At 51.8% G+C, this 23273-nt stretch overlaps 1 protein-coding gene across 7 annotated transcripts in view; it reads left to right on the top strand.

Moving 5' to 3' along the window:
• Positions 1-482: 482 nt before the first annotated feature.
• The window catches only part of HEG1 (heart development protein with EGF like domains 1), a 56651-nt gene continuing 33860 nt past the window's right edge, over positions 483-23273 (top strand). For 3 of the 7 annotated variants that reach the window (XR_008577662.1, XR_008577663.1, XM_054830138.1), the window contains exons 1-5: positions 483-852; positions 19824-20099; positions 21108-21338; positions 21716-22009; positions 22699-22887. Coding sequence is in view for 5 of the 7 variants with exons in the window: in XM_054830138.1 (XP_054686113.1) it covers positions 678-852; positions 19824-20099; positions 21108-21338; positions 21716-22009; positions 22699-22887 (1165 nt within the window). In the remaining 2 variants the exon portion in view is untranslated. The remainder of the gene's footprint in view (positions 853-19823; positions 20100-21107; positions 21339-21715; positions 22010-22698; positions 22888-23273) is intronic. The other 4 variants (XM_054830133.1, XM_054830134.1, XM_054830135.1 and 1 more) reach the window with 2 other exon arrangements.

The raw sequence follows: 23273 nt of genomic DNA on the forward strand, positions 1-23273 counted from the left end.
GCCGTCGCACCCCGCCGGGGGCCGCTGCGCGGGTCGCGGGACTTGCGCGCTGTCTGCATTGAAGCGCGGTAGCGATAACGCTGCGGCACCAGCGCACCTCCTCGGCGGCTTGCGGCTGGGGGCGGTGGGCAAGGGGGTTTCCTGCTCGCCCGGCGCGACTGGGAGATGCTTCAGGAAAAATAAATTAAAAGTAAAAATATTTTTTAAATTTATGATAATGATAAGAATAATAATAATAATAATAATAATGCTGCACACAGCCGGGTGGGGGAGCGGGCGGCCCGACGGCTGCGCGGGGCGGGAGGGGGCGGCCGCTCGGGGCCGGGCCGGGCCGGGGGGGCCGTGCGGAGCCGTGCCGAGCCGAGCCGAGCCGCGGCTGGGTGATGTCAGGCTCGAGGAGGAGCCTCCGCCGCCTGCCCTTTTACTTTCGGGCGCCGGCACTTGGCCGCAGCCTGCTGCCGCTGCTGGCCGCCCCCCCCCCCATCCCCTCCGCTATGGGCACCCCGTACTTTTAAAGCCGGGGCGGCCGCCCTCTGCGCCGCCCCGGGGGGGGGGGCACAGTGAATTAATTAAAAATCGCTATTTCCGTGGTTATTCATTGCCCCGCTGCGGGCATGTGAACAACCACCCCCTCCCCCTCAAACCCTCCCCCCCCCTCCCCATCCACCCCCAGCGCCATGCCGGCAGCTTGCACCCTGCTGCTGCTGCTGCTGGGGCTGGTCCCGCCGGCCGGGTCGCTGCCCCTCGCTTCCCCACGGCGTCTTCCTCCTCCTCCTCCTCCACCTCCTCCGTCCCGAAGCCGTCTCGGCCGCCCCTGCTCGCCTCCCGCCGCGGGACACGCCGGCAGCCCGGGTGAGTGCCCTGCTCCGCCGTGGGTTTGATGGGGATGGGGATGGGATTTGGTCCCGGCAGCGGTCGCGGGTGCGGCGGAGAGCGCGCGGGGTCCCACGAAGCGCGGGGGACCCGCGCGTCGTGGGACCCCGCGCGCTCTCCGCCGCACCCGCGACCGAGGGTTGCTGAGCATCCCAGCATCACTCACAGCTGCATCCGCTGCGAAGTGCAACCCCCCCCCCCGCCCCGCCGCCCCCCAAATCCCTCTCTCTTTTTAACCTTGCCCAGCCCATCGTGGGACAGGCAAGCGCTTCCGTGGGTGAAGGTTTGGGATGGGAATCGTGGGTGGGAAACTGAAAACACGTTGTAGTTGCGTAGACTGACTCGAAAGCGAGAGATGAAAACTTCACGGGGGAACTTGAGGAAGGCTTTGGTGGGTACCAGGGGCACAGCCAGCGCATCCACCCACCAAAATGCTTCCCAGGTGGGAAATCAGTGGCACCCATGGGTGGTCTTCAGGACCTGAGTCACCTACCGTTCATCTCCAGACATGCCCTCATCTTAGGTGCTGACCCATATCCAGGTGTGGGGACAGATGTCATCAGCTCTCTATAAATACCCTGTTTCTCTCTCTGCGTCGCCTACAGACTGTCGGATTAGTCATGTATAAAGTCACATTTTTCCTTGCATGCCACATCTGCAGTATCGTTATCAGGAGCAATGACTAGTTTGGGGCTTTACAAATGACACTGAATTTGGTTTCAGCACAGGATAAACCATATTTTTCCCAGAACAAGCGGGGCTCATTTCAAGTGTCATCCAGTAAACTGTTTCACTTACTTGCTGAAGAAGACGCATAGCTCTAAGGATGACTAATTCTTGATGAGTTTGGAAAGCGCTGGGTGTCTGCAGGTTGTATGAGGAAATCCAATATGTCAAATTAGTCCTGTGTAGGTTTTAAGTAGGTTTTAGGATTGATCGCCTGCCTGAGCTGGACCGTCAATTTTCATCTTTTAATTTATGATGTGGAGAGATTATCATGCTTTGGTACTTGGGGTTAAGTTTACTTTCATAGAGCTATACAATTTCAGAAGATGTGACAAAACTATGTTTATAACGTTTTAGTTTTCTTCACAAACCCAAGGTGTGCTTTTGTGAGATGTATCCACACTAGACCAACTGTATAGTTGGGGATATCAACTGGAATGTACCCTGCAGTGGATTAGAAAGTTCCTAACTAACAGTGTTTGTGTGAGAGCAGCCTGGTGACTAGGATACTGCACTGAAATGAAGGAGATTTGGGTCTGTTCCCAGCTCAGCCACTTCTTTGTGCCGCTCCAAGTGTCAGTTTGCCTTCCAAACCGGGAGAGAATAACTTTGTCTTACCTGCTACCAACCTTGTGAAGATAAAATCTGCGACTTGCCAGCAAAGTGCTTGCCTATTATTTGATGAGAGCTGCGCAAATTCCTTGGTGGACAGAAAAAAGTATTTAATTTCATCTCAGCTTTCAATCTGGCATCTTTTCCTGTGACCTTGATGACTCCTGAGAGTCAGCGGAGGAATGCATTTCCTTTGTTAGGAGTCTGAAAAACTCAAACTATCTGTCCACGTGCTGGAAAAGCCATTTGTCTGGCTACCAGTGTCTGGCCGCCCAGCTCAGCGGCGGAGGCTTTGCTCCGTGCAGCCTGTGCTCGGCAGCTACAGGTGCTCGTGAATTATGTCAGCCCCATCCAGAAGGAACGGGGGATGCATCGTGAAGGAGTGATAAATAACCCGGCAGTAGCTCGCTCCCTAGCAAACGGCATCATGAATTACGCTGGGTCCTGACAGCCGCGATTCACTTGCTGTTAGCTACAGCTCTATGCTTGTCAGTCAAGGGAATTGTTTGGTGTTATGGGAGCAGGCTCACGGGCTCTCCTGAATCACTCTCAGGTTGAGCTGTAGACGCTTGAGAAATCCCTGTTCTCTGTCTCGCTGCTGCTCATACCCCTCTGAGATGTTTTTCATCTTTGAAAACGCCTGCTTGAAGCAGGGCGGGGGAGCATTTCTTGGGAACCCATCACCCTGGCGCTACGTTGAAGTGAAGATTACATCTCCATTTGAAACGAGTCTGAGGTTAGGCAGTGAAAGCCCTTTCTCAGGCAGGGCTTAGCAAGCAGATGGTGAGGCAGTGGGTGTAGAAATGGGGCTTTTGAGTGTCTCACAAAGTGTGGAGCAAGGGAGTGGGGCAGGCTCCGGGCTGCCCTGGGGAGCCTCGCTGCCTTTCCCGGCCTGCCTACGCCTCGAACCACATCTGCTGTCCCTCCCTGCCAACCCCACCACGGGCTTGTCTGGTAAAGAAATGAGGACAGATGGCTTTCGCTTGTTGTTTAAAGTACAGGCTGAATCCGGGGAGAGGAACATAGAAAAAAAAAATAGGTGAAGCAGGAAGGAAGAAAGCTGGTGAGAACAGAATTAAAGCATCGTCAAACCCCTCCGTGAAATTCCTCCTGGCAGCTGTTTTGCATGGGTGCTGGGCGAGCTGAGGGGCACCGTCTGCTGCCGGCCTGGGTCGGGCGGGGATTTGGTTACAAGCTCTGTCTTCCTTATTTCAGATTTCCCATCTGTAAAATGGGAATAATTTCAGTGACACCATGGGGACAGCGGAGGTGGCACTGAGCCTCTGACAAAGTCACTATGGCTGGGATCTCCCCCTGTTTCTACAAAGTCCCTTTTCCCTTTACATCTGGCCCGCACTGATGCCAGCACAGCACGGGGCTGCTGGCAGCGAGCTCGCCCTGAGAAGTTGATCTGCTTTTCTGCCATCTGTGTCCTTCCTTCCGTCCTTTCTCCCTCTCTCCTGTGCCAGCTGCCACCTTTCTTTGCAGCTTTGCTGGTGGGAGCCCTGGAAGTGAGGTGTAAAATCACCCAAGAAGGAATCAGCTTAGCTTGCAGCAGAGATTTAGGCTGGCTGCTAGGAGAAACTTCCCAACCCTCTGAGGCACAGAAGTCTTCACTTATTTATGTATTTTTTTAAACTTTCTATCTCTGAAACTTTCTGTGTGTAGAAGCAGCAAATTTAGGAGCGAGAGAGGAAGATTATGAGGATGCCCGTTTGCACAAAAGTATGGGATTGCCTCCAAACCTGCCTCAAAGTTCACAGTACGTATTTTGTGGCTGCTGGGGGCAGAAGCCCAGCTCTCTGTGCAGAGAGGTGTAAGATGCTGCTGTTTAGCTTTGATAGGATTTCAGGTGACTGCCGGTGGTGCAGGAAGGATGCTTCCTCCCCCTGTGGCATGGGGACAAGGAAGGGTCGCATCCCGTGCCTCTGCACTGCTATCAAAAGGCCCGTAGGCTGCAGGGTTTTCTTTTCTTGGGCATCTTTGCTGCTCCTCTCTGTAAGCTGTAAGTGGATTTGGTTGGTGTGCTGCAAATGTGAAGTCCCTGGAGCTGTATGGATTTAGCTCTGCTCCTTCAGGGTACATAATTAAAAGCAAAAAAGAAAAGAGAAGGAAAAAAAAGAGTTTCAGAAAAGGAGGGAGATAAGAGATCAGCTTCCCTGCCCATTCCCCATCCCGAGACCCTGAAGGTAACAAGTGTCGTGCACTGACTGGCTGGGTTACATCAGTCTGTAAAAGCACTTTGCATGATATTTAAGTGGTAAATGAATACGATCTGAGAGATAATCATGTAACCCGCCTGCCAGGGAGCACATAGCGATGCATATTGATTTACACCTCCGTACACAGTGAATGCGAGCGCTAAGCTGTGACCAGGGCACAGCAGGTAAGGGGACAGCTGCTGTACCTAAAGCCTGTTATTGGGCTCTCCGCAAAGTTTCATTTCCTGGTAGCAAACCGCCAGAGCCAGCTTGTGCCCGTTCAGCAGGCGTTCGCAGCAGCCATCGTCACTTCAGAGGGATAATTTAATTTGCTCTAATTTTCTCTTATGGCTGGGAAGACGGGTGGTTGCTGCCATGTCTCAGCTGTGGAGGCTGATGCCAGCCTTGCTGATGCAGGGGTGCCTTCCTCGGGGAATATTGTTTTCAGTATCAAAAGCTGCAGATACTGATGAGTTTAGAGGAGCGTGGGGTTTCTGGGACAAGTTGCTTCCTTCATCTGCTCTTACAGATCCCAGTTTTTGGGCTGGTGGTCAGAAACCCTCTGTGATTGAGCTCCCAAGCTGTTCTGTGTGCTGCCTCCATCCTCCCTGTCCCGTGTGTCTACAGGAGGCAGGTGACGGCAGGTGAGCGCGGTGCGGAGGGTAATTGCTCCATTACTGTCACATCCCTAGGAGGTGGCAGAGGCTTGTGCTCATTTAGCAGAGGGGGTGTGAGGCACAGAGAGGTACCAGGCTAGAAAGGCAGTTGGTCTTGGTGTGGATGCAATGCAAAACCGGAACAGGCGCCGCGGCGGCTGGAGCTGTGCCTGTGCATCTGAAACGTAAAGCCACATCTTCAAAGCTGCAGTGTTACAGGCCATCCTGCAAAAGGGTTTCAGGAGCTGTCTGAGCAATAGGAGCAGGGGATTGCTCTGTCCCGTGAGCTACCAAACCAGGCGCTGAGCCATCCCTTGGGTGAAAGCGGAGACCAAAGCCTGGCCAACTGTAGGTGCGTGCTGGCTGCCTGCTTGGGTACTGCCGCCGGCCAGCCCGGGCTCCGGGGCCGTGCACGGCTGCTGCGGGAGCTGCTGCTGGCCCTGCTCGCTGTTCTTACGGCTCTACAGAAGCTGACTGAGGCCTTGGTAGCATCACTTGGGTTGTGATAGTTTTATTTATGGAGCGTTCATCCAAGCTAATAAAAAACCGCACAGAATAAGGAACTATTTCAATTAACAAGTTAATCAAGCCAATAAAACCTGTCAGTGTAGCAATAGTGTTTCTGTGCTGTGGTGTAGAGACTAAGGCACCACCGAAGTCTGCGGTTCCCCATCAATGGTAGCTACGCACCATTTCCAAAATAAGCATAGGTACAGAGTGGTAGGGCTTAGCTATGGCTGAGCCGGGTGCCCAAAATGCTGTCTTCCTGCCTCTGTCTGTGCTGCTGCAGGGAGGCAGGAGGGGGCATGGCGTGCTGCGCCCAGACCGGCTGCCCCTGCCGTGTGGGGGGTGCTCAGGGCTGCAACCTCCTAAATACCCTGGGGGAGTGATCTGGGGCTGGATGGATCACAGACAGGCAGTGTAAACCCTCTGGATTCTGGTTTTGCTTCCCCATGTAGTTTCAAGACAGGTTCTCGCGTATGGGGGGTGAGGAGGGTCTGGGCAGATCGGGGTGTCTCTGTGCACACTAACGGCATCGCTCACGCTCGGGCTGATCCACTCGGACATGCACAGAGCTCCTCTGGAAAGAGGCATGGCCAGATCCTGGCACCTGTTACGGTGTCTTTCTGCTGTTGGAATCGTGTAAAGAAGCTTTCGGGGCAGTTTGACCAGCCAGAGGGTCAGAAGGTGCTCCAAGCAAATGAAAGGTTGGTCGTTCGTAATATTTCCCTGATAACGTCCAATACAAAATCCATAGTCTGTAGCTCGTGAGCAAGCTCGTCATGAGGCCTTAATACCCCAACCACAGGCCCTGTTATTTACATTCGATTGAAGATGTAGGTCATACGATATGTTTTTTCTCTTTCCTGATTGGCTGAGCATAAAAGGCAGAATCCAATTTTCAGTGGCAGTAGACCTGATTACAAATTCAAATTTTTATTTCTCGGAGCAGTTTTGCAACATTTGCATTGTGATTTGCTGTTTCCATAAATATTAGAGGTTCATTTGCTGGGATATTCATCCAGAGCAGATGCAAGAGGGCTACAAGCACAGGCTCAGTGAAAGAATGAAGTCTGTAGATGCCTATCAGAAGAAAATGGTTTTGGCACATCTGACCACCCTTACCTCTTACCCTTTTCTGCATACATACAGCTGATGCGTGTACACCCATCACTATGTATTTTTAATGCCCAGGTGTTATACCATAACATCCTGCTGCTTCAGCACGGGTCATGGTTCGCTTACGGCTCTTTGATTATGCATAGAATTCGCATTCATCCTTTCAGGCTGAAATCATTCGCATCCGAGGATGAGGAGAGAACTTTCCCACCCAAAAGGGAAATGATGTTGCATTACTGAGCGACCAGCCCAAGAAATAATATAATCTTAGAAAAATGCGGTTCCCTCGAGTAAAGAAAGCTCTGTAAACTTCAGCTCCTCCAAGCTGTTAGTGTAGCTGTTGCCTGTGTTATAGTAATGCTGCTGTCAAACCCAGTCTACTGAAATGCTCAGGAGAGAACAGGGGAAAAAGGGAATAAGAACCAGTCCCTGCTTAAAATGAGGACCTCTTGTAGGATCTGAATAATGTGAGATTTATAAAGCAGATTTTAGGATCTTGGGTCACATCCCTTCTTTGCTGTTAATTTGCTTTTCTTCTCCATTGGGTGCTGGATGGGGTGATGGTCACTCCTGGTCCTGAAGAGGTTGGAGAAGGGGCAGGCAGAGTCGGGGTGAGTAGAGGGATCAGCTGGAGGAAGGTAAAACTACCGCAAGGTGTCCACTGACTGGGGTGCGGGGGTCTGCTTGTGTGAAACCCAGGGAGAAAGAGGCTCTTTTTTTAGAGCTGTCAGTGTTTGAGCAAACCCATGCAAGGGAAAGATACGTGATAAAGTCACTGGGTGAGCAGTACCTGTGGTTTGCTATTTTCTGCTCAGTACAGGGTGGGTGATGTTATCATGTGCCGTGGTTGGTTTATTCTGGGCTCCATGGGTGCTGAGTGTGTATGTGTCCCACAGCCAGGGCATGAACCGAACCACAGGGACCCTCCTTGGTCTGGGTGCAGCAGCTCCCCAAGCTGGACACTCACTGGAGTCTTCTCGAGCAAAGTGCCCATCTTCATGAACTTGCTGTCCTGGAGGTCTCAGCCTTCCAAGCTAATTTGCTTCAAAGTACTGGGTGAGGCAGACAGGAGGACAAGACTATGCACTCTCAGGAGCTTCATCTCTTCAGAAACCAGTATAAAATGTGTGAGATAAAAAATAAAAACAAAACCCAACAAACCAAAATCTTTTCAAAAGTGCTTGAAATGCAAAACCCAACCTATTTCCTATAAGCACGATGCTTATCTACAAGCTGTCCCTGCTCCTGTGCTGCTGCCCCAGTCCCTCCCGTGGCTTTGGGTGAAGGTATTCCCTGTTGCCTGTCCTCCGCACAGGCAGGGCTGTTGAGCAGGTTTATAGCTGCTTCTGCATCCGCCGTGCCCTTGACTTTGAATCATTTGATAAATAGTTTTGCAGTTGGTTACTTAAGCATCTCCCGAGCTGCAGTCAGCATCTCAGCTGTGGACGAGGGAGCGCTGCTGCCAAAAGTCAGGATCCGTGTCGAGAGCCTCCTAAGGTTTGGCTGTCTTTCCTTAAAACCCCAACTCCTGGAGTTGTCGTTACAGGCGAATCGCTTAGAGGGGGAGAAAAAGAGCTTCTGGCTGTTGAGGTGGTAGATAAACTCCCCCCCCGAAAATGTGAGCAGCAAATCCAGGAGACACACAAGGAGTCCAGGCTGGCTGTATTTAAAAATACTGCTAGTTCAAAGCTGATCTCCAGAGGCTTTTGAGTGCAGACGGAGGGGCCGTTTCAGACACTCCTGCTTGGCAGGCCTCTGCCTGTGTGTCTGCAGAAGTGCAAATGAAGCTCCACCGTCTTAATTGTCCTGCTCTGCTAGAAAAAGAGAGGGTGTGCAAAGAGGTGCTGGGCAATCCAGCAGGACAATTGGGTGGTTTTCTGCCCAGCTCTCTAAATACCTTGTGCAAGCACCTTGACCTTGGCAGATTTACTCTCCGCTGGGAGAAGCAAGCAACATCTGCCTTTTCGTTCTTTGCAAGGATGTGAAGCTAGGAGGACTTTTAAAACTGCCTTCACAGCATCCTGACTGTGGTCTGGCCAATTTAAGCTGTTTGAGAGTGACCGTGTCACTCGCAACGCAACCAGATGCTGCAGGTCCTTCCCTTGGCCCTTCTGCGTGAGCAGCCAGTTTTGGGCTCCCAAGTCAGCACTTTCCTCGGGAAACAGCGTGACCTTTGCAATTCTTTCACCAAGGCAAACACAGAGATGTTTTGAGGGACCTTTTGCACAGTGGTTAGATGGCAACGAGGATCTTGCAGCTGAAGTTTGGGAAAAAAAAAATTCTTTTTAACCCTGAGCTAATTGAGCTCTGGGATGAAATCAGCTGGGAAAGGACTGAGGAGGAATCATCAATGGTCTGATAGATGAAGGGTTAACTGGGCAGGGTTAATGGTTGTCCCAGGGGTGCAGCCTAGGCTGCATCTCCCAGCAGACATCAAGTTGCACACACTCATTTAGGGCGTTTTTCTCAGCATTTTTCAGTGTGGTGTGATGGTAGAGGTTTAAAAGGCCATTACAGGAATCAGCCTGACCTCTTGCCTCTATAACAAGGCGGACATCATTGTAATTTCTGCTACCAGAACCACCCTCAGATTCCCTCAGGGACCTCCAGATGATGGAAGAAACTCTGTGCAGGAGTTTTGGGCTGACAGACAGGCTCCTTTGGGTCACCAGTAGCAAAGGAGGGCTCTTTTTTTTTCCTGAAGAGCATGCTAAAAGGCAGTTCTGCATCTGGAGTGACAAGAGGAATTTGGATCTATAGAGCACAATTATCCACGTCACCGTTTGTTAGGACGCTGGCGTTAACACCCTTCCTCTTGTGGAAAATCTCTTAAGCCCCGAGGACCAGCGTGAAACGTCACGCTCTGTTGAACTTTGCTGAAGCAGGGATGAATCACACTAAGTTGAAGATTTGGCTTCAACATATTATTGGAAAGATACCTTCTGTGATAGTCTAGCAGCAGGGTACTGCAGCCCACCCAGGGTGGCAGGACATGTCTTGGGGGGTGGAGTGTGCATAAGTTGAGGGGTGGAGGTTGGAGTTTGGATATTTGAGGAGTTTTTGGTTTGGTTTTGATTTTTGACCGCTCTAGAAAAGCAAAAGGCAGGTCTGGAAGAGATCTCAAGCTATCTCCCAAGGGGTCTCAAGACATCTCCCCTTGCAGGATCATCCCAGGAGATGTTTATCATCTAACACGTTTTTAAAAATTCACTCCAGAGAAAGGTGTCACAGCTTCTCTGAATAGCTGTCCCACTACATCCATGCCATTATAGGTAAGAAAACACTTTCTTATCAGGGAAACTCTAGCAGCTGGTAGTTAAACCTTCTGCAGAGAAAGATATCCCATACAAGTGGTGGCCAGGTTTGACCCTGCATAACTTGTAAGATCTCATGAACTGACAAGTTAAGGTAATTTAACAATCTGGGGAGGTAACGCAAAAGGTAACCCTGTGTATTGAACTAATTTCTTCCCCTGTGATGGGAATGAATTTCCAGGAGTGGAGACATCAGCAAAACAACTGCGCATGATTTGCTTTTCTTGTCAATTGGAATCAAGGACCCTGATTGTGCAGCATAATACTGCTCTTGTAATTCAGCCTTTATCTTTGTGCCGGAGCTGGGCATAATTGTATCTGTGTCTGGAGGGACAAGGAGAAGGTTTCAGTAGCTGGTGCTCACAAAGGCATCTTTAGAAAGCTCCTTACCCCTGGTACAAGCTTGGAAGAGCTCAAAGGAAAATACCCCTGAGTGGCTTTAGGCGTTTGAACAGTCATCATTGTTTGATTCAGATTTGGTTACAGGACTAACATCTAAATGTTAATTCTTTTTAGGACATTATCAGCTCTTTCAGCAAATGCAGAATGGGGCTGCAGTATTAGACTGGCAGCCAACCCTGCAGATAAAAGCCCTTTGAAAGGATGTTTCTTAGGAGGGAAACTTGATCAGAGAGTGCAGAATAATTGTGAAGACGATCTTTTCTGGGGGACATGGAGCAAATACGATGCGTGAAGAAATCCAAATGAGGACCAGGAGGCTTCTGACCTGGGGAGTGGGAGTACCAGCAATTTTGTGGCCTCGAGAATGGTCCATACCATGCAGATGGAGATCCTCATAATCCTGTCCTGCAAATTTCTGGTATGCCTGGAGATCCTACAGTGCTGGGTAAGCTGTGTCACATGCTGGGTTAAGACTGAAGCTGATGGTCGCTTGATGGCAAGAGCATGCCAAGGCAGTTGGTGTGAGGCGGCTCTGCGCTGGGCAACATGGGTCAGCGTGTGGGAAGACGGGGTTTGGGTGCAGATTTCTGGCCTCTTGATCCTCTGCACTGCCTTGGTCAGCACACAGTGCCCGTATGCACCAAGGTAGGCTGTGACCTGACCCTGACTCCCTCCGAGTCCTCAGTGACAGCTCGGAGGGTCACAGCCCAATCCTGCCTTTCTCATCACCTATTTCCACGGAGCTCAGCCGTGGGGCTGTCTGCTGCAGAGCAGAGACCCGTACGCAGCCACATGAATGTGTCTTGTTTTGAGCCTCTCCGAAACCTGTGCAGAAAGGCACTGGAAACGGTAAATCCCTTCCCCTCCGGTTCTCAGAAAGGAAACATGTGACTGCAGAGGCAGTGGGAGAGCGGTGGGGGACAGCGGGAGGGACGCCTGCTCCAGCTGCCCCAGGGCACGCTGCTCCTCCGAGGCGGTGGTGACCGTCCGGCGAGTGCCAGCAGGGAAGGACCTGGCTTGTCCCCTGCAAGAAGGAGGTCCGGCGCCATCCTGAGCCCTGCCACTGCCGCTTCCGGCGGCAGATCGGTGCGGTGTCATCTAGGAAATGCGATTTAGATCATCATCCTTTTGCAGCAGATGGGGGAAGGGAGGTGGGGGCCCTTATCTCTTCTGGGGATTAATTTCTCTTTGAGCTGCTTTATTTTTTTGCCTGTTTGCTTTTTTCTCCATCCCGTCCCAAGTCTCACCGTCCCTTGCTGGAAGAGTAGGAGCCACAAGAGCATCCGTGGTTGCCACTGCCACAACACCATGCCCTGCATCCCACCTTCAGCTGGGAGGCAAGAGCTGGGTGTAAGGCTTGGGCTGCCATCAGTTTTACCCTGGGATGGGGTTCGATTTTGCTAGTCTACGTGGAGGGAAGAATCCAGCAAGCCTTGTGTCTGTAAGTCACCAAACTTCATCTACCCCTTGGTGGCCTTGTGGTCCTCCTGCATCCGAGAGGGCCCTTCATCCCTCTCGTCCCCACCATGTCCATGAGAAGTTGCTCAGTCCCCAGGTTGGTCATCATCCCTGGTGTGGCCGTCAGCCAGCAAAGCTCTTTGGTGTGTGCTTAGCGTTAAGCACGGAGAATAGTTCCCCAGGGAGCTCTTCTTAAGTGCATTGCTGGAGCGAGGCTTTGGTCAAGACACTTGGACCACCCTGCAGTGGTGGGCAGCATCGTTTAGACCCCAGGGACCCATGGCAGCTCCCGGCACGGCATCTCAGCATGGCAGCACCCCTTTTCCTATTGCCTCCTCCGTCTTCCCAGTATTTATTGTCCCCCATCGCCGTGGGAAGCAGCTCCTGGGCTCAGACCACTTTGGAGCAGAGACCTGTGGTTTTATTTCAGTCTCTGACGTGAAAATACCGCCTTGTTTTCTCCTGGGTCTGCAAAGGGATGGAGTTCTTGGTTCCGGGGCAGATGGCTCCTGCTGCGTGTATGCTTCACACTGCCAGGCATCGCTTTTTGATGTGCCTTGAGGTTTTGTGCAGAAAAATCTGTGCTTCAGCCCATAGTTCTTGTGGTTTTAAGCACAAATACCAATAGTTTGGGTTTTTCTCCCCTGCAAGATCCGTTTAAGTCAAATACAAGTCACTGAGCTTATATTGGGAGTAAATAAGCTACACGGAATGACTCTGGCTCTACATGAGGTCAGACAGAATGAGCTAATGCTCCCTTCTGGCTTTGAAATCAAACTTTTCAGAAAGCAAAATTTCATCCCGCAGCTTCTAAGCTGCTAGCACCTTTCTGTACGGAGGAGCCTGGGCCCCAGCGCTGCGCAGTGCTCTGCACCTTGTGAGGCTGCTCACCCCCTTATCGCTGAAATACAGCCCTGCTTGGAGGCATTTTTCTTATATTGCCAGTTTAAATGAATGTGGGCAGATGCTGGGGGCATGCGATGGTGCAAGAAAGTCATACAATGGATTGTGATGCCCTGGTTAACATGTGAAGGGTGATTAATTTCTCCGTAGCAGCAATGGGCTAGCTTCCCTGGAAATCATAGAATCATAGAATGGTTTGGGTTGGAAAGGACCTCAAAGATCATCTAGTTCCACCCCCTTGACACGGGCAGGGACACCCTCCACTAGACCAGGTTGCCCACGTGAGATTTTTTTTTTTACCAATTGCAAACCTTGCAGACAAATTTCAGATTTCTGAAATTATTTGTGTGAGAGCTCTGGAGAAAGGTCCATGTTAGAAATTGTCATGTGCTTACAAAAGTCAGCAGCGGCATCGTCCTGCTCTCTCCAGCTCTGTTTCTTTCCACTTAACCAACACTGTACACACTGCCATGGCTTTTTTTCCTCCTCCCCCCCACCCCCTTTCTTTTTTGCAGCCAGGATGTTTTTTCTTGCCTTTTTATTGTTCTAGTGACCTAGCAACTCCACTTTGGTGGAGGCCTGCCAGGAGACTTCCTCCCCGAGCCGTCTGACAGTCTCCAGTGCACTGCCCTCGGATGGGAGCAGAAGTTAAAGTGACACCGGGCTGTGTCCCTGCGCGGCTTTTGCTCTGCCCTCGCGAGTGCCGGCGAGGGTGCTGCTGCCTTCCCGCCGAGCAAAGCTTCCAGGGGACATTAAAAACCCTGGAAAGAGGAAGGAGAAGCGCTGTGTGGGTGATACTTTCTGTAACGTTTCTGCAGGATGTTACGGAAAAGCCTGGAGGGTTTTAGAAGTGAGTTAGGTGGTGCTGGGATTGAGCATTTGGGATCCGCGGTGCAGGCAGGGTGGTTTGGAGACATTTCAGCATCGCGGGGCGGCGGGAGAGGGGACGGAGAGGAGGTGCGAGTGCTCAGAGAGCTGTGCCGTTTGGGAGATATTTTTTGGCTTATTTTTATTAATGTTTAATGAAAACGGTGAGAAAGAAATCCCTTTGGTAAGTGCTCCTGGGCCCCGTCAGCTGGTGCTGGGGCAGAGCTGCCTTCCACCCCCTGGGGCTGCAGGGGCTTTTCCCACATCAACACCGGGACACATCGCCACGGGGGGGGGAATGCTTCGGAGGTAGAAAATACACGAGCCGACAAGCAAGCAAATACAGCTAATTTGGACTTTCTGCACAGCAAAGGGAGAAAGGACACCGGTCCCAGAGCCCTGTGGAGCCTCAGGCTTGGTCCCCTCTTCGCTGGCTGGCTGGACTGGGATTTTACTGGGGTTTTGGCATGGTTATGGGGTTTTTAGGAGAATGGGCAGTCATGAGACAGCTTATCCCTGTTGGAAGTGGACTTGTATTTTAACATGTTTTCCAAAGACTCGACAATAAAACAGGACGCTCTTTTTTTTAATTCAGTTGCCAGAAACTATTTAAAAACAAAAGCTCATGAAAAGAGGTTTATGGCACTGCTCTGAGCCCTGGGGTGGTAGTTTTCAGGCAGCGTGGGTCCATGTGGTCCCAGGGATCTGTGGATTGAACCCAAACTGTCCTGGAAAGATGAGTAAGAAGCTCAGGGTTTCACAGGCTTGAGCTGGTGATCTGGGAGCCCGCACCTCCCCAGGGAAATGTTTAGGACGCCAAAATTAAGAGGCTGGAAACCACTGGATAAGCAGGACACTATCCTGTCCCTGTATGTGCAGGTTTTATCCTTGGTTGCAAGCAGGCCATATGCATGCATCCCATGCTTTTGGAAACACTGAATGGTTTGGAGTACTTGTTTCTCTGCTTTAGAGTACTGCTCTTAAGAGCAGTAATTGGATCTTTTTTTTTTTTTTTGTTATGGCATCTCTGAGCATCAGGCTCTGGGATCATGAAAAAAAGGGTAGGAAGCAAAAGTGGCCTTTAGCATCCTCCGTGGTTTTACAGGTCTCGGAGGGGAAGTGGTGTGGAAGTGCAGTGTGGTTTTGTCTCATAGAGCAGCACTGCAAGCAAAGCGCTGTGGCCTGGTGTAGGAAGGGCTGAGGACGATGCCGATGTCCCCAGCCCCGTGGAGACCCATCACCCGTAGGGGCTCGGTAGGCGTTAACCACCTGGACCTTGGCACTCAGAGCCTGCACGGTCTGCTGCTGGCATCAAGCCCCCATCACCTTTTTCGAGCTGACATATTAAAGCTCCAGTCACCTTTGGTGGTTGGATAAATCCTTTGTATTACGGTTAAAATTATTTAAAGTCCTGCAAATTTCTGTCCTGCTCTGCCTGGAACCTGGTGGGGAGAGGACGAGGAGCATGAGGACCAGAGCAAGGCATGGCCAGGGGATGCATCCACAGGGTACCCCATCCAAACGGAGCCCCGCAGCAGGAGGGGAAGCGCTGGTAGGGCTTTCCTGCACCTCTTCTCTTCCCCACCCACCCTCTCTTCCCACCTTTCTTCATCCAGCCTGAGTAATTCCTTTTATTAATATCGAATTAGCGAAAAAGGGTTGGCCGCATGTGGTTAAAAACCTCTTGCATTCTTCCCGTGCTTAGTGCACACGAGGGACCTTCCCCAAGCAATATTATCAGTGTGTTTATGCTCAACTGACCCGTCTTGAGTACGAAAATTTTTTTTAAGCTCCATTTCAGCCCCCCCCCCCCCCCCCCCCCACCTCGAAATGCTTCTTTCAGGGCAAGAACAAGGAAGGAAATTGAAAATCCCAGAGAGCCCTGGACGGTCCAGATTTAGGGCTGTAGCTTTTGTTCGCACAAACTCACTTGGCTTCTAACCGGCCTCCGCCCATGATCCCGACATCCGCAGCAGCCGTTCAAAACACAGCACAGAGCCCGGCCCCGGCGGGGACCGGCAGCCACCCGTGCCACCCGCTGCGGGGCCGACAGCCCCGGCTTTGCTTCCCGCTTCTCCTCCCTCACAGCCTGCCTTTCTTCCTAACCTTTTCCTACAGCCAGCAAGGAGTTTTCTAAGTTGAGATGAGTTTTATTTTTTTCCCTCTGCGAGCCTCAGATGATGTTAAGATTATGCAACCTTAACAGATGTGGGCTTTATAATTATAGCTGCCTGTCCTCGGGAGGAGCCTGCTTTAGCTTCACGCACGCTCAGCTCAGCATGGGATGCTCCCGGGGTGGCCGTAGCCCTGGCAAAAGAGCCGCTGCATGGGTGGCCATACCGGGAACGGTCCCCAGGGAATCGCCACCCTCCCTCACTGTGAGGAGGGACTGCTCTGGGGTGAAGGGCTGCTCTGGGCAGCTAAGCAACCGCTCTTGGCTTTCCTTGTGTGCAAACACAGATTAAATCTACGTTCCCTGGTCAAGGGAGTATTTTTCTGCCCTTTGAGAGGAAAAAAATCCTTTCTGCAGGAAAGCGGCAGGACTGGGATAGCTCATGGTGCGCCTTGGCTGGCTGCGATGCTCCTGCCAAATGCTGTCTGTGGGGATCCTGCTCCTCTGGCGTTAGCAGGATATGTCCCTCCTCACTCCCTGCCCTAAAATGTCCGTGAGCGATCGCAGCCGCTGCTAAAAACTTGCAGTCTTGTGCTTTTTGGTGTTGTGCTGTCCCATGGTTGAGCCTTGAGCATCACCATGATGTTGCCCCAGCAGCAGCCACCTCGTGTCCAGGGCAATGCCCGTCTTGCACTCAGGGATGGAGACAGAAAATTGCTGGTCCAAAAGGGATTTTTCAGGAGTCTCACAAGGTAGACATCCAGCTGGGCTGCCAGGGGCAAACCTAAAGCCTCGAGAAATCAGCTGGAACTTGATCTGTTTGTCCTGGCCACGTTATAACTCAGCTCCCAGCAAGCTGCAGACTTGTTATGCTTGCGAAGAAAAAGTAACTCCGAGCCTCGACCTGTCTGGTGAGCATCACTGCTAGTTTTAACTGGGAAGGAAAACACCGGTCTGGTGGGTGGCAGGAGGGGTTTGCGCTGGAAGTCAAATATTTCTCTTGACGGCTGCGGTCGCGTGGAGTTAAGCCACGGAAAGCAGTTGGCAGCTTAGGATGTGACGAAATTGTTAGTGACAAATCGGTACCTGAGCTAAAGGGCCGCTCTGCTTTAAGCCTTTAATGCATCAGGGGAGGCCAGATGGTCCTGCGTGTATTTTTTTGAAGAAGTTTGCATCTGGTCCATCCGCTCCCGTGGAGGGTCATTTTGAAGGCTAATTTCTGTAGGCAAGTCAAAGAGGAGATTGCAGTTGTCTTGCACTTGTGGTAGGTTTGATGGCTCTGTGATGAGCTAAGACTTCACGTCTATTTTGTTGAGTACCCTGATTTTTTCGAGTTTCCTTACTACATGCTGTGGGTTGGATTTTCCAGCATGGCTCATGCTTCGCACCCACCAAACCGGGGAGCTGAGCCCGTGCTGGCACGAGGTTTTCCTCCCTGCACCAGGGCCTGGCATACCTTGCAGGGCAGAGTTAAAAATGCCAGATGATTCTAAAAAAGTCTGTGTAAATAATACCTTCTTATTCAGCCCGACCACTCCCTGGCTGCACTCAAAGCCAGGTTTGCTGGCACCCGTGATAAGGGGAAGGGTTTTGCCTCCTTTTATTCCCAGCAGCTCTGCAGAGCCAAAAGAGGATAGAGAAAACGTCAGGGTGAATTTGCAGGGCAAACAACAACCAGACGAGCAACCAGCAGCATTTTACTTATGAACTGGTTGCATTCAATCAAGGGTTGTAGCTGTAGGTACTGCTTGCTGGCATTTCCAGGGTTATTTTTTAAGAAGTGGCAATTAAATGCCTGCTGCAGTGCCCCGCTATATATTTTAGCGTGCCTGGCTGGAGCCCTTGTTGACAAATGACTTGGCAACCTGAGAAAGCAAATTTCCCTCTGCCTATACTCATCCCCTAAGGGTTTCTTTAAGCATCTGCTGCTTTGCCTTTTTTCTGTGCAGGAAAGCCGGCTGCTGGGACACAGTGAGCATGGGCTGCACAGCTGAAAGCTTTTAGTGAGGGGGGAAAGGAGAGAAATTCAGTGTGCCGCCCTCCAGCACACCCAAATTTTTCAGCATCAGGGCTGCTATAAATGGACTTGAGGGCTACAATTACAGGCTGGGTATTGGCTTGCAAACGAGCGTAGCAAGCGTCCCTTTCGACTTTGCATCCCCAAGAAGCAGCTTGTCACACGGGACAGGAGGTGGCTCACAGCAGGCTCCAGGCGACAGCGGCTGCTCGCTGTGCTCGGCGAGGTGGGCATTGCAGCCGTGGCTAGGGCTGTCAGTAAAGGCACCCGAAGGGCTCTGCTCCACTGCAGCTCTTGTCTTCTTGGGCCTCGTGGTGCTCAGACTCCCAGGATGAAACGCAGACTGTCCTACCCAGATACCTCTTTTTTTCTTGGTGAGTTCCCACTGAAGCTATTGCAGATGGGGAGAGGAGACCGCTCCTGAAATTGCCACCGCTGCCGTGGGAGGTACAGCAACCCCGAATGAGATGTGCAAGGCAAGGAGGAGTAGATGTCCCATGGGTGTTTCTCCAAGGCACGGCTTTCTTACAGAAGGTGCTTGGAGGCCAAGGACAGATGTGCAAGGCTTAACATTCAACATCAGAGCTTTTGGGCAGGGACTGAGTGGTGCCTTTAGCTGCTGCCTGTGTATCATCTGCAGCCCGGTTTTGAGATGCCATGTGTGTGACAGGCAGGACATGTCCCATAGCCTGGTGGATCTCCAAGCTGCAAAGTGGGGAGAGTTCCCCTCCCAAAATATGTGACTTTTCTCAATTTCTTGGGAGGTTTCAGAGCCTGTCACCCTACACTGGAGTTTCCCTAGCCAGGCTCCCATTCTGCCCACTCAGCAAGGGGAGCGTGCGTTGGGCTATTCCGGCCCAGAGATTGCATTTTGGTTATAAGGAAGATAATGACAAAACTGGGATCTTGCTGTTTCAGATGACGCAGCTGCGATTTGGACTGGCTTTGACTTGTGGGCTTTGAAGAGCACCTGAGGCTGCAGTGCCTGCCAAGCCTCGGGGCTGTAGCAGAGCAGGGACGGTTGCTGCTGGTTTTCACATGACTGATGTGCAGGGAAATCCTCACGCAGCCCTGGTTGGTACCGCGGGCTGGAAACTCCAATTCCCCCGGCAAATCCCACTGGAACTGCTCACGGCAGCTGTCACTGGATGCTGTGCTCCAGGCGGTACCAGGCTGGATGGGATGGCAGCTCCAAGGCTGAAGCTACAGCTACTGCACCGAGTCCTGCTGCTGCCGGCAGTCGGCATTAATGATTGAGCCGAGAAGTTGGCTACTGAGTAACATCTTCCCTCTTCGCTCGAGGCCCAATTTGGGAACATGTTTATATTCTAGAGATGCACACAGCCATCTGTGTGCTTTTGGAGATCCCCTAAAGCATGTAATGCCTGTTGATGTCCCTGGTAGAAGTAATTTCTGGGTCCATGAGATACAGTAGATGGTAGAAATGCAGAAGCAGCTTGTGCAAAGAGGGGATGAGATTGCTGCTGTTGCACATCGGCATGGTGGGGAGCGAGTGGATGGAGGGGAAAAGCTAGTGAAGCTAAAGGGTAATGCTAGCTTGGGAACCAACATTTATTCCATAAATGTGTTTATTCATTTTCTAATGAAATGCGAAAATGATTCTGGACGATGGGAAAGGTGAGAGTTTGGAGCAGCTTCCAGCAGGAGCAAGAGAGCAAACCCAAACACTTTTAGGATGGAGCAGGACCTACACACTCCTCCCATGGACTCCACACTGCACGTATCTCCATCGGTTATTTGTTTAAGACTTTCTTTTTGCTCCTTTAAAGATTTATTTCTCCTAACACACACAAAAAAGCATGGGGGGTACTGAATTGAATTAACCTTGCACAGAAAGATGGGTTTCAGCATTTGGCCCCACAGACCAATCTAATTTCCACTGGTGTGAACCCAAAAATAAATTTCATGTCTGTGTTTTGATTATGCAATTTTTTTCTATTGTAAATGAGATCAGAGCTTAGCCTCGGTGTTACTGCAACAAGCCGAGCCTGCATATTCAGTATTGATGGGATTTTAATCTTTTCTTGTTTTTCCTTTCAGTCATTGAAAGCAGCCATCAGGCAAGAAGTTCAGACACGGAGATAAGGACTTCTGGTCCTCTCATGGACACCGTGGAGCTGGTGACGACGCTGGCCGGGAGCAGGGAGGGGGCATTGCTGCCTGCCAGGCATGGTGCGGTGCCGGCGGTGAGCGGGGTCACGGGACACGTTGGTCCCCCCACCGGCAGTGGGGATGTCACCCCACCAGAAGCAGGACCCCCAGACAGCCCGTCTGCCAGGACAGCGACCCACCTGCCCGTCCGTCACCGTCCTCCCAGTGAGTTTCATCAATGTGAGAGTCCCCATTTTCTGTACCCAGCCCGTGGACCGAGCATAGCCAGTGGGTCAGGAATTATTCCTGCCTCGCTGCTAGAAATTCAGATTTTTGGAAGAAATCCGATCCCAGGAAAGCTGATTTTTTTCTTTTAATGTTACAATGAGGGTGATTCTTGGGAGCTGCCACTGTTGTTACTCACCACCCAGCAGCACCCCAGGGAGTTCTGCCCATCCACAGAGCTTGAAGGCTGCACGCAAAGCAGAGACCCCCCGGCATCCCCACGCCTCCTCCCAGGAGGAGCTGAACCCCAACACGAACCCAACCTAGATTTTAACTGCCTGAGTTAAAAATATCTGACCATCTGCATCATGATTTGTAGCTGAGGTCCTCACATGGGAATTGTGCAACATTTACCTTCGGGCTTGTTCGTAATCTTCACCACATTTGGTGGGACCGTGGTCAGGAGTAAACCAATGTACTTTTTTAAGAATGCACTAAATCAAAGCCTGGTTCCCACACTGTGCTGATTGCCCTGTACCCACCTCAGTTTTTTTTCTTACTATCCCCAGATGACATAAGTGTCTTGCTGAAATGAGCACAGAAGTTTTTAATTTTTTAATTCCTCTTTTTTTTTTCCTGCTTTGGGACTAGAGTGTGGAGCTGGCCTGTCCAGGCTGCCAGCTGCTGCCTACCCTGGCGTAAGCTCCTTCCTGCCTTCTGCATTTGTAATGTTTATTTTTTAAAAAAATCTGTGTTTCTTTTGCCATGCACAAATGAAGACAATTTTTGAAATACCGATATTTTTTGGTGACAGAAACCCTCTGTTGCCAGCAGTCCCTCTTGCAGTGTGCCCTGTGTTAAACAGAGGAAACACGAGGGATGCAGATGGGACCCTACCTATTGCTTATGGGAGGGCTGGGTACCACTGCGAGTGATGCTGCTGCCACCGCAGCCGAGACAAATTAACTCATCCAGGGGGAACATGACACTCTCTGCGTTGCTTTCCAGCCGCTGGAAGCCATCACCATGCTGCGGGCAGCCGGGAGAGAGGCAAGAGGGCTCTGGCTTCTCCCAGCACCCCTGCAACTTCCGAGAGGATGCCGCCAGTTTGGGAAGCCGTCAGCACCGGTTCGACCGAGAGGATGCTGAACGGGAGCCATGGGGCCTGGGACATGGTGGGGTTTGACAACGAGACGAGGACAGTGCTGCTGCCTTCATCCGTGGAGACTCGTCACCTGGGTGAGCCATCCCAGTTCAGCCTGGGAACGAGGTGGATGCTGTTCCCTGGAGAACCTGGGCATCGGTTAAGCCTGGCTCCCCTGCGTTGCTAGAGCTTTGTGCGCTGGATCCAGCCCTCCACCCTCACCATGTGCTCAGGGCGGTTTTCTGGCTTGCTTCATGCACGAGGGTGGAGAGAAGGATCTGTGCGGCTTCTCCTGGCCTTGAAAATTATGAATTACTCGGTGCAGCTCCCAAACACGAATTTGCTGTAGGCAGAATACAGACAAGGGGACTGCGGGCTGCGGGGGGAAGGTGGAGGGTGACAGCAGAGGATGCTGGGTGGGCAGCGCAGCCCATCTCTGTGCTCTCATTTACTTTCTTCTGTTGCCTTACAGGCACCAGCGGCCCCTCTCGACCGGCGAGTGGCTGGGTGGGCACGGAGCCGCCTGGCAGCCCTCCCACGGGCACTGCAGCCACTTCACCCAGCCCCTCGGGGAGCGTCAGGGGGACGCTGCAGCTCCTCCCCACCACCCCCCTCCCTGGCTCTCCGGGGCAGTCCCAGTCCTCCCTGCAAGCTTCCAGTACCCAGACCGGTGCAAACCGCACCGTGCTACACCCCAGGGATGTCACGGGGGACTCCACAAGCCCTTCGCTCACGGTATTGCCTGCCACGGACAGTGCTTTTGGAGGTGAGCTTTGCTGGCCCACGGATTTGTTTTATAGCTTTAAAAAGCCTTTATATAGCTTTTGCTTTCTTGAAACAGAGAAAATGCTGTGTTTTGTATGTGCTCTGTTTGTTATTATTTGGATGGTTAGCTGAAATTCCCTGCCAAAAGCAGAAAAAAGCAATGGAAAAAAATAATTTGGTCCAAAAACCCCCAACACTTTCCACTTTAAAAAAAAAAAAAAAGAAAAAAACGTCTTTGGACCTTATCACTGTGTTTTCGGCAGGGTGGGCATCTGCAGCTGCAAAATTTCTGGGCTTGTTCAGTGCCAGCTGCAGAGCAAAGGCGAGGTCCCAGCCCCGTCTGAGCTGCGTGTCCCACCCGAGTGGTGCTGTGGTGGGGCGTGAGGTTGGTAGCCCACGCTCACAGCCACGCCGGGTGGGTTTGCTCTCGGCTAGACAGGGTGAGACGCCTGTGCTTCAACAACCCGTACAGGGCATCAAACCTGAGATCCCTGGACTCCGCAGCTTCCCCTCGCTTGCTTTGCAAGCAGCTAATTTCTGGAGCTCTCAGAAACAGAGACTTTGCCCCACTCCACATGAACTTATTGAAAACCTTGGTGTTGCTGAGTCCTTGTCCTGTGCCTGGGGCTTGCCAGGAGCAAACACATCTCCAGGGTTCTCACACTGACACGTCCCTTCCCCCTGTTACAGCTACTGGGAGCAGCATCAGGGCTGCAAAAAACCTGAGGTCCGGTATCCAAAGAACAGCACCTGGCTCCGTAGCTCAGCCCCTGGCCTCAGCACCCTCCTCGGTGGCCCCAGCAGAGGGACATTTCCCCGGGCCCTCCACGGAGCACCAGCTCGCCCCTTCTCGCCCGGCTTTGGAAAGCACTGCCACGGGTGAGCTCAGTCACTCTACGATTTGTTGTTTTACCCTATTTTGTGCTTCCTTAAGCATTTTTCCCTGTGTCCCATTAAGCCCTGGGATGTACAGTGAGCTGTCGACTCACCTGGGTATGTGGCCACACTCAGGTTTCCCCACTTTGCTGTTTGATGCTGTGTTCAACCTACCAAAAAAAAAAAAAAACACCAAAACTAAGAGAGCCTGGGCCAATTTCCACCAGTCTTAGAGCAGAGGTGGGATTTACAGACAAGTCCCTGCTGTCCTTGTCCCGAGGGGTTTCCTGCTGGCCAAGCCACTCCAGCTCTCGCGAAGCCGTGCTGCCCTGGCAGCGAGCCCCAGGTTTTGTGCAAGGTCTTCCTGCAGCAAGGGGATTCATGCCTTT

This window comes from Grus americana, chromosome 6 (assembly GCF_028858705.1).
Source record: "Grus americana isolate bGruAme1 chromosome 6, bGruAme1.mat, whole genome shotgun sequence".
Lineage (NCBI taxonomy): Eukaryota > Metazoa > Chordata > Aves > Gruiformes > Gruidae > Grus > Grus americana.